An 11,730-nucleotide genomic window follows, 5' to 3' on the forward strand; every position below is an offset into this window, starting at 1 on the left:
ATTTGCAGTTGTTTCCTCGTGTATGTAGAGCTCATAATTAAATTGTATGATTCAGTCCCTGAGGCCATAATTTCACATTGGAGCTTGTGCACTTGAGCGCATCAGTCACTTTTTGTCCCGATCATAAACACAGCAATACACAGTGCCTAGACTTGATTTCAAGTCTGAGATTGTGGTTATTCCTCTGCACAAGCCACACCATAGGCTATATAATACATAATTATAGCTCTATGCTAATAACGGAGGTTAATTTACAAGAGGGCGCTATTTCGGGCAGAAATATACACCGAGATGTATTAGCTATCGGTTCGGGTAGACTAAAATCCACAATCGCAGACTTGCAATCAAGTCTATACGGTACCAGGTACGGGTGGTGCTGATAATACAATACATAAACTTCACAGCTATACCGCATCACTTTCCATGCGCGCAGTATTTCTCTTAATCTTTTATTTTCAATCCTATTATTGGTAACTTATTGTAAGTGAACAAAAACGAACGTATGTATGACAAGTATCCATAATTTTACATTGTGAAAAGCAATTTTTCAATTAAAATTCATTTGTTAATGGTACTACATTTTGACGCGTAGTCCAAATGTTCTATGGCCCATTGGTTCAGTAGTCGGCACCAAGCAAACTCGGCACTGCCAAACTCGGCACCATGCAATCAACAAACACAGCATCCGGTTTGCATGTTTTTCTCCGCATGCAGTATAGATTTGCCGTACCATCCTCATAATTATTCTGATTGTTTTTCTTCAAGTATTCTTTTTTTTTAATCGAGTCTTTATACAACTAAATTCCCAATTGAAAACGACAAAAATGTCATCCGGTTGGGGGAGAGGGGCCGACGACGACCACCTGTTGTGAACTAGCTTGGGCCATTTTTTCAAAACCCCCTACGTGACGTCAACGCCCCAGCCCCTGCTGCGGTCATGAAGACTTATCATTGGCTGAGAGTTAAGCGCGCGCGTACACATTGAAATGCTCCCTCCTCCCCCTACCTCTCGACCAAACCATGCCACCAAAAAGGCCAAGTGTGCGTTTTGCTTTGGTCGATTATATTTTGATCTAAAGTTTTTGTTCTTTTCTTTTAAAGTGCAAACACTTTTTGGTATCTACATATACATGATATCAACGACTATAAATAGGCATTGGCTTTATAACTGCAACTTTCAGATCAAATTGAAACTCAAAATTACTGCACACACAGAGTAGAGAGTGAGGAGAAGCAAAACAAATTCCAGGAAACTAATTTAATGCAGCACTAAAACAGTTTACAGAGATTATTTTTCAATATTATAGTATCCACACTCGCACTTTAGAATCACCACGGCTCCCAAAAGAAGGCCTCACTTGAGCATTTCGCATTTTTTTTTTTTTTTTCGATTAATGAACAAGTGCATGTACAGTGCCCAATTTCATAGAGCTGCTAAGCACACAAATTTGCTAAGCATGAAAATTAAATTTCTTGATAAAAAACAGGTTACCAACCAAATTTCCATCTGCTGCAAACTGCTTGTTACTGGTGGTCCTATTCAGCTGTTGTTTGCTTATCCTGGAAATCATGTGGAAATTTGGTTAGTAATCCTGTTTTTATCGAGGCAAAAATTTCATGCTAAGCAAATTTTGATGCTAAGCAGCTCTACATGAATTTGGTATAGCTAAAGCTGCCGACTTTCCTCACTAACCGAGTTGGTGTCGAGTTGGTTGTGTAGCGATTTCGTTGGTGCCGAGTTTGCTTTGTGCTGAAGTAACCGAGAGAGTCGAAGTCATTCAAGCACGCACGCAGCAAATCCATAAAGCCAATCAAAATGGCGTCTGCCGTGAAAGTACTTTTGGGAGTGGGGCTTGTTTTGGCGTTCATTTCGCCTTTACTTCAAGCCGAAAGGTTTGGCTCCAGAGCCAAAACTCTTCATCTTCATTCCTCGAAGAGAAAGGACGATCTTGGGGATGGATTTGTGAGGATTAGGCGCTCTGAAGACATGAAGTTTCAAGAGGAAGAAAATCATGACAGGGCTAGACGGTCACCCGACGACAGCAGCCGTTTTGGGGATGTTCACGACAAGGCGAAAGTGACGAAGGTTAGCAATTTTTCTTTTTACGATTTAAACATAGTTCTCATTTTAAAGTCTTTGTTTGTGTTAATTTTCAACATTTTTAAACCTGACTTTTACTCAGCAGCCATTGTTTTCGTTTTGTTGTGTTTGTTTTGGGTAAAAATAAATATGACGTATTTCATTTTGAGGAACAACAAAACCGTAAATCTGCGTATGATATATAACGGTATGGTACCTGGACGCACTTTGTCGTGTCTTATTTGTTTATTATTATTCATCTCCTTTTTAATTTAGCTCCATGATCTGACATTCATTGAATTGTAAAAAAAGAATGTAGTTTTCTAATCCATGTTATAACTGTCGTTATTCTTTATGAGAGTATTGACATAAATGTATTCTTGAATTGGACAAAAATATTGCTGTTTGTAAGAGACAAAACAAATACAACATTATATAATAATTTTTGTTTTGGAAAGATTTCCGTATCCTATAGTACCAGTATCAGTATCACCACTTTTTTGCTAATTATTTGTTTGCCCAAAATGATCGAATATAATTGTTAAATATTATATTGAGTAGGCCCAAAATAAACTAATATCAATAATTAAACATTTTTATATTTATGAATGATAAAGTTATTTTAATAAGGAAGGAATAAAAAAAGTGGTAGGCCATGACATAGCAGGATGTCTAGAAACAAGGCTCCTCCGAGCCTCATAGTTTCTAGAAGTAAGCAGGATATAGTTGCGATAACGTAACCCTCCTCCCGACGGCGGAGCCGGAGCAGAATGCACAGCTTCCCTATATTTTCTTTTCCCAAATCGAAGATGTAGTAACCCCTTGCCCACCTTGTTGAGCTGAATATGGCTCTCTTTTAACAATCAATTCACCATTGCGACGATGAGACCGATGTTAAAACTAAAGATAGCCATATGATATAACAACTCTAAGAGGTGGGCTAAGTAAAACCCCTTGCCCCCAAAACATCAGTAATATGACCTGCCATGCTACCACTGTTTCACTCATTGTTCACAACAACAAAAAATCAACAGGGAAGAAGTATCTCATTTTCTTATTAAATTAGATGCTAATTTATTTTTTAAAGGTTGAAAAAGTGGTGGCTGGATACGACAATTTTCCCCTCAAATAGTTGTTAGCGAAAATGAGGCCTTACACCATGCTTGCACCATACTAAACTTCGAAAACGGCATCTCCTTAGTTAGAGTCATAGAGTTATATAAGAACAAGAGGGCGCACTGACCTATATATGCGACCCGGCATGCGCGCAGGCGGCCATTTTCTAAGTTGACAAAACAGCATCGCGTATCGTTCAATGAACACAAACTCCAACGTGTGTTTCATATTCATCGCGCGTATAAAATGGCGCGTGCGAGTCTCCTTGCGGTCTCGTCACGTTTGTTCAAGAAGCATCACCAGTGTGCCCTCTAGTTCTTATAACTCTGTGGTTAGAGCATGGAGGAAGAGCCAAGTGTGGAGGGCCCATAGACATTGTGAAATTACTGTATTGCTCATCACGTGGAATTCCCAACTTGCTGAGTGAAAGTGTGCAATAACTTTCCGTAGTAGCAGTACCATTGCTGCTGGTCTACAGGCCTACTGGTGGTAAATCCATTAGGGATTGATTTTCCAGGTACTCTACTTGACCTTGACTGATTAGAGTCGTGACCTGTGACCTGTTCCCTGGCATGCTTGTTAAATGTACACTTACTCCATGTATGGAGGGCTCCATGGAGGAATGAAATATATTTTCTCTAGATATATTTGTGTATAGTGTCTTTATTCGGAACAAAAAAGACGTACTTCAAAGCCCAGGACAAAAGGTTCACAATCACAGACTTCAATAAATGATGAATAGCAATGTGAAAAGACAATGTAGGAAAGGCAAAATAAAACAAGTATTGCAAGTTAAAAAAATTACACATTGTTTGGTATGTGTTGGAACTGTAAGTACATTTTACAAAAATAACAAGTAAAGTCTTTAAATACTTAATAAATAAATAAATAAATAATTTATACAATAAGATAAATAAATAAATAGTTGTTTTTTTCTAGGTTAAAATTCTAATAAAAAAACACATTGTAGTAACTGCATAACTTTGTGACGACTTTTGGGTAAGACATTTTGCACTTCTGTGTAATTATAGAAATAATCTTTCCAAGACGCTAATAATTTCCTGGTACACAATACGCGTGATCCAGTGCACATGTTTGTAGGTTTCCTTTAATCCGTGCAGGCATGATAAATAATAATAATAGTAATAATGATATTCTTCGAGTCTGATTTCTGATTTATTGTCAGAAAAAAATGTGCTTTAAATGTACTAGGTAGCCTGAAAAGTCTTTCTAAGACCTACACCATCATATACATGTAATAAAAATAGCTGTGTTTGTCTGAATGGATAAATTAAAGGAACATATTACCTTGGATCGGACGAGTTGGACTTTGAAAAGTGTTTGTCACCGTTTGTTATAAAATGCATATGATTAGAAAGATGTTTTAAAAGTAGAATACAATGATCCACACAGGTATTACTCGAAATTGCATGGTTTTCCTTTTACTTTGCGAACTAACACGGTCGGCTATTTATGGGAGTCAAAAATTTGACTCCATAAATGGCCAACCGTGTTAGGCGACAAGGTAAAAGGAAAACCACGCTATTTCGAGTGATACTTGTGTGGATCATTGTATTCTACTTTTAAAGTCTCTTTCTAACCATATGCATTTTATAACAAACAGTTACAAATGCTTTTCAAAGACCAACTCGACCGATCCAAGGCAACGTGTTCCACAGGGTATGTAGTCCCATATTTTGAGCTTTCATAGGGGGACCACTTTATTGGATACAATTGAGAGGACTTGTAAGCCAAGGGAAGTGCAGACAATGATCCTAATGTAGTACCTAGTACTAGTAGATCACAGAGAGTTAGGAGGACTAGTCCTACTAGGAGATACAAATTGCATGGATAGTCCTAAGTTAGGATGAGTAACTGGTCCTAACTCATGATAAGACTAGTCCTAACCCTTTGTGAAATCCACCCCCTGCTCTCAATAAAATTTGTATTGTGTACCTACTTTTTTTTCAAAAGACCAAATTATGCCTGCATACAGTGTTTGTTGTGTCACTGACGTGTGACCTTGGAAAGGCCTCTTTAGTAAACATTTGTCATGTCATGTGTTGATTTAATCCACTTCTACTAGGGGCCTTCCACTTCAATGGAAATAAACCAAGATAACAAATGGATAAGGCAGACTGAACTTTTGTTTAGATGACCTTTTTATTGTTAGTCAATAAGTTTCATAAGTTGTTTGGAATCATGTTATGTATAGCGTGACCTTACTTGAAAAGTTTCAGGGACATCCAAAATGGAAAAACCCAGAGTGAGTAAACTGCCCATGGAGTCCATCTCGGAAATCGAGCCCAAACGCTCAGCAAAATAGGGCAATTTCAGAGAAGGATACTACCCCAAATATTCCAGGTTGAAAGTCAACCAGCTTGTTGAAAGTCAATGGGCATTTACTACAATGAGAACATGACTGAATTCAGAAAATTTGATTTTCTGAAACGTTGTGGTTCTACCTTCAGGGGTAAGGTTGAACCGCAACTTTTCACCAAATCAAATGTTTTGAAGTCATGTCATGTTCTCATTGTAATGTGCCCCTTGACTTTACTAGTGTCGATTCACTATACAAATGTTGCACGAATGCACGCTGTGACCGGGTCCATGGCGTTTTGTACACTCGAGGGGGAAAATGACATCCAATGCGATGCCGAGGGTGCCATTTGCCCTCGAGGGTGTACAAAACCCATGTACCCCAGTCACATCGGCAACAATTGTTTTGTTATACCTTTGTTTAATTGTTATTCCTCTTCTCAAAGTTTTGTTGTCATCTTCAAACATTATCACAATGGACTATTCATTGTTTAACATGTTTAAAAAGCAGACGAACAAGAAACAATTCCCTTGAACCCGTGGTTGTTTCGTACACAGCGCTGGAAATCAACCAACGCTGGGAACGATCAAGCTGATGTACACCGGTGTACATCACTTTTCATGTTACCCGGCGCGTCGAGCCATGTAACATGCGTTTTTGTTGCGCGTCACATGATTGGTTCTCGACCAATCAAACTTCACAGTTTGTTACCGAGGTATAACAATGTTTATTGTGATGATGCACGTCGACAGAGATGCTTGATTGGGGGGATATTCATGGATATAACCATGCTGATGTAGTGAAGCTATAACTTGGGATATTCATGGATATAACCATGCTGATGTAGTGAAGCTATAACTTGGGATATTCATGGATATAACCATGCTGATGTAGTGAAGCTATAACTTGGGATATTCATGGATATAACCATGCTGATTTAGTGAAGCTATAACTTGGGATATTCATGGATATAACCATGCTGATGTAGTGAAGCTATAACTTGGGATATTCATGGATATAACCATGCTGATGTAGTGAAGCTATAACTTGGGATATTCATGGATATAACCATGCTGATGTAGTGAAGCTATAACTTGGGATATTCATGGATATAACCATGCTGATGTAGTGAAGCTATAACTTGTGACCTTCCATTTTCTGAAACAGGGCCCAATTTATTAAGCACAAAAATTTGCTTAAAACATGAAATTTTTGCCTTGATAAAAAAGAGATTACCAACCAAATTTCCACGTGATTTTTAGGAGCAAACAAGAGATGAATACCAGAAACAAGCAATATATGCAACAAATGGAAATTTGGTTGGTAAGCCTGTTTTTTGATAAGGAAGAAATTTCATGCTAGCAAATTTTGTGCTTAGCAGCTCTATGAAATTGAGCAAAGGTGACCTACATACGTACACATACTGTAGATAACATTCATTATTCTGAAACAGGTGTTATAAATTCTACAGTAGAACAGTGCCAGGATGACAGCAGTTTCTGTTTTCAAAGTGAACCAATTAATTAGCCACAGTGAATGAATTCCCTTGTATTTTATTAACAAATTTAACTAGGAGAGTAAATATTATTTGAGAGCAGTCTTCTATATCAATCAACTGCCAATTTTAGTAATTGTTGTATTATTAGAAAATTATTGGACTATTTGCATAAATTTAATAAAAAGCTTTCTTTCAGATTAATTAGGCCTTAAAAAAATAAAGCGTTGTTTACCATCCTTCCTTTCCAATTTCTGCAGTTCGTGTGGGACTTTTTTTCTTCCTTTCTTTTTCCCCCCCACAATCACTCACAATTCCACCATCAATGTCTTTTTCGCCAGTCTGGTAGGAACGCTTAGCAACGGAGGTCGTGGTCTTTGCCTGGATGAAGGTTCCCATTCATAGACTGCCATAATTTCTAAAATGGAAGAGCTCTTTGCTAAACGTGACATGTAGGGTTGTATTATACTTCCTGCTACAGGCATAACATGCACCGATGCATAGAGTATACAATTGTTGCACGCTGTGATGCGAGGGTGTACAAAACCAATGGACCCCAATCACAGAGGCAATAATTGTTTTGTTATACCTTGGTACACGTTGGTAACATTAATATTCCTACTCCGCGGCAGTAGAACAAAGCAAAACAGTTCTCTGAGAACAACTCTACCTGGCAAGTAGATACACACATGGTGTTACCGCAAACCAAATATACATTGATACCTCACCATGCAATGCCTCAAATCCTATATTAATATTCCTCTTCTCGAAATTCTGTTGTAATCTTCAATTATTATTACGACGGAGTATTCATTGTTTAAATAAGCAGATGAATTAGAAACAATTCCTGACTGTTCCCTCGAACCCGGGGATGTTTCGTACACAGCGCTGGAAATCTACCAACACACTGGGAACGATCAAGGTGATGTACACCGGTGTAAATCATCTACCAACACACTGGGAACGATCAAGGTGATGTACACCGGTGTAAATCACTTTTCTTAATACCCGTTGCGCTGTGCATTACGCGCACATCCTTAGCCATGGTACGTGCGTTTTTTTTTTATTGCACGTCACGTATTTGGTTCTCGACCAATCAAACTTCACAGACTGAGGTATAACAATGTAACATGCAAAATGTCGATGAAACCATTGCAATAGACTATATTACAGTATAAATGCATTACATACTTATATATATCCAGACACAATAAACAAAATTCTATGTTTACATACAACCAATGTACATTGTACACTGAAAACCATGTCTGTGTACCAGGGAATGTACACCAGCCAGTCCTGCATTGCAGAAGTCTATACAGTCCATTTATTGAGCAATCAATGACGTACTGTTCCCATGGATACCAGTCTCCTGATAACAAAACACTTAATGAACAGAGAGCTCTCATAAAAAAATATAACATTTGTCATGTTTGTTATCATGTTGATACATTGGTGCACGATGTAAGTCATACATTTTTAACGGCTCTACCAAGGTAGGATTATGCGATTTTGCGCGAGACAGCTTTTCTGCAAGTTCTAAAGATGCATAATTTTTAAAGCCGGCCTCAGGTCGACCTTGTGTCAATAAAAAAACAGTCGGCGACTAACTTTTTGAGTTTTTATGAGTGCTTGGATTTATAGTTATTTTTTAACATGTATGTTTTTTCCTCTGTAACTGTTTATTATTTTATTTTTATAGAGCATTTTGTTGGTTTTTGAAAAAAATAACTTTAAATACAACTTTTTTAAAGTAGTTCCCCGAAACGAGGATCTGCATTCAACACTCAACAAACGAGGAAGCTGCGTTCAACACTCAACAATCAGGAATCCATTTAATTTGGAGCGTTTTGAGTTTCAATTGAAAAAAAGCAAAAGAAAAGCGTGGGAGTTGCTTGACAAGTTGCCAAAAAAATAATAATGGGTGGTCACACCACATGCATAGTTGTGGGGACTTATACACAATGGAATGGAAGGTTCTCATGCTGTTTTTCGTTGTTGAATCAAGTAACCACATTTAGAATTGTTCAAAAAAGGGAAAAAAATTCAGTATTTGGATCAATAGTCAACTTGCAGATCAGCAAAAAAAGAACCTCTAAAATGGAAGTGGGCCTTGAAAAGTTCAGGGCAAACCCATTTGTGCATGCAATTCCAGGTTATTCCACATCAAGAAGACTATACATTTGGTCGCCTGTTTTCCACATACATTACATTTGCTATTCGGATGGCAGTATAGAACTTAAATAAAGCATGAAAACAAACAAGGAAGTTGAGGGTGGTTTGAAAGTAACAGTGTAGCCCTAAACATTGATACACAATCCTTAATTTCCTTTGGTATCTTGCATTACAAAGGTAGAGTCATACATTACTTAGGTTAAATGCCGGTCTAATACTTCATGATACTGGAGGCAACGATGGTGATTGCCCACTGGGCTCGATACTCTTTGTCCTAACTTAGGACTAGTCCTAAGAGATCAAAAACGTATAGCTAGTCCTATTAGGACGAGTTACTCTTCCTAACTCGAGATAAGACTAGTCCTAACTCTTTGTGAAACCCACCCCTGGTCATTGCCTTGATGCCCTTGAAATGCTCCAGTAGAAAATTACATTTCCCTCTTTGGGTGCCCTTACCATGGAGAAAATGACTCAATGGTGCCCTTGCCCTTGCAAAAATGAAGCATACTGGCCTGGAATATAACAAAACAAGAAATTGTGGTTGTACAAATTTTGTGAAATTGTTTTGCTGTCTTATTATTAAGTTCATGTAGACTAGACTCTGTATTCAGCTGTGTTCAGCTGAAACCCCAATATTATTATTTTATTTTTGTATTTAAAGTATTTTTCTTTTTGATTTTTTCCGATAGTTTGACCTGCACGATCACAATCCTGAACTCATCGTCCACTGGGCTGGTAAGAATAGCGACATGATTGTCTGTCTGACTAGACAGATTACGCAAACCATTGGCAGCGAGACTCACGTATATTTCTCCTATGACTACGGGAAGAACTTCACTGAGAAGACAGATCTGTTGTTGGAAAGTGGAGCTAAGGCGGTCTTTGATAAGTTCTACCACAGTCCTGCTAACAACATGAGGGTAAGGTTCTAAAATGTTCTTTGATCAACCAAGAACAAACTGGACAACGGCCTGAAAACCGAAATGATGTTATTTTTTAAGATGGTCCCATGTAAGTCCACTTTTTAGCAAATTGTTCACAATCATATACATTGAACCCCAATTTACCCCTAGATGAGAGAAGCATGTGTCTTGCTCAGAGACTCGGGGACACAAGTGTCACAACTCCCGAACCCACACTCTGCTGAACAGAATCATAAGAGCTTGAGTTTGGTACTCTTATCTGCTCAGCTACATGTATCATAAGAGCTTGAGTTTGGTACTCTTATCTGCTCAGCTACATGTATCATAAGAGCTTGAGTTTGGTAACATCTTATCTGCTCAGCTACATGTATCATAAGAGCTTGAGTTTGGTACTCTTATCTGCTCAGCTACATGTATCATAAGAGCTTGAGTTTGGTACTCTTATCTGCTTAGCTACATGTATCATAAGAGCTTGAGTTTGGTACTCTTATCTGCTCAGCTACATGTCAGGGCTGTATGCTTCGTTTTTGAAAGGGCAAGGGCACCAAGGCATTTTCTCTTTGGCAAAGGGCACCCTATGAGGAAATTGTAAATTTCTACTGGAGCATTTCAAGGGCACCAAGGCAATGGCAAGGGGCAACGGAGGCAATCGCCTCCGTTGCCTCCGTGAAGTATCAGGCCTGACATGTATCATAAGAGCTTGAGTTTGGTAACATCTTATCTGCTCAGCTACATGTATCATAAGAGCTTGAGTTTGGTACTCTTATCTGCTCAGCTACATGTATCATAAGAGCTTGAGTTTGGTAACATCTTATCTGCTCAGCTACATGTATCATAAGAGCTTGAGTTTGGTACTCTTATCTGCTCAGCTACATGTATCATAAGAGCTTGAGTTTGGTACTCTTATCTGCTTAGCTACATGTATCATAAGAGCTTGGGTTTGGTAACATCTTATCTGCTCAGCTACATGTATCATAAGAGCTTGAGTTTGGTACTCTTATCTGCTCAGCTACATGTATCATAAGAGCTTGAGTTTGGTAACATCTTATCTGCTCAGCTACATGTATCATAAGAGCTTGAGTTTGGTACTCTTATCTGCTCAGCTACATGTATCATAAGAGCTTGAGTTTGGTACTCTTATCTGCTCAGCTACATGTATCAGAAGAGCTTGAGTTTGGTACTCTTATCTGCTCAGCTACATGTATCAGAAGAGCTTGAGTTTGGTACTCTTATCTGCTCAGCTACATGTATCAGAAGAGCTTGAGTTTGGTACTCTTATCTGCTCGGCTACATGTATCAGAAGAGCTTGAGTTTGGTACTCTTATCTGCTTAGCTACATGTATCATAAGAGCTTGAGTTTGGTACTCTTATCTGCTCAGCTACATGTATCAGAAGAGCTTGAGTTTGGTACTCTTATCTGCTCAGCTACATGTATCATAAGAGCTTGAGTTTGGTAACATCTTATCTGCTCAGCTACATGTATCAGAAGAGCTTGAGTTTGGTACTCTTATCTGCTCAGCTACATGTATCATAAGAGCTTGAGTTTGGTACTCTTATCTGCTCAGCTACATGTATCAGAAGAGCTTGAGTTTGGTACTCTTATCTGCTCAGCTACATGTAT

General features: G+C 38.4%; 1 protein-coding gene across 2 annotated transcripts in view; it reads left to right on the forward strand.

Annotated features, from left to right (window-relative positions):
• The first annotated feature begins 1,810 nt into the window (after nt 1-1,810).
• LOC117301323 (sortilin-related receptor-like) overlaps nt 1,811-11,730 on the forward strand; it is a 58,419-nt gene continuing 48,499 nt past the window's right edge. For both annotated transcript variants that reach the window (XM_033785216.1, XM_033785217.1), the window contains exons 1-2: nt 1,811-2,086; nt 9,876-10,106. In XM_033785216.1, coding sequence (XP_033641107.1) covers nt 1,817-2,086; nt 9,876-10,106 — 501 coding nt within the window. In that variant the 5' untranslated portion in view covers nt 1,811-1,816. The remainder of the gene's footprint in view (nt 2,087-9,875; nt 10,107-11,730) is intronic.

This window comes from Asterias rubens, chromosome 17 (assembly GCF_902459465.1).
Source record: "Asterias rubens chromosome 17, eAstRub1.3, whole genome shotgun sequence".
Lineage (NCBI taxonomy): Eukaryota > Metazoa > Echinodermata > Asteroidea > Forcipulatida > Asteriidae > Asterias > Asterias rubens.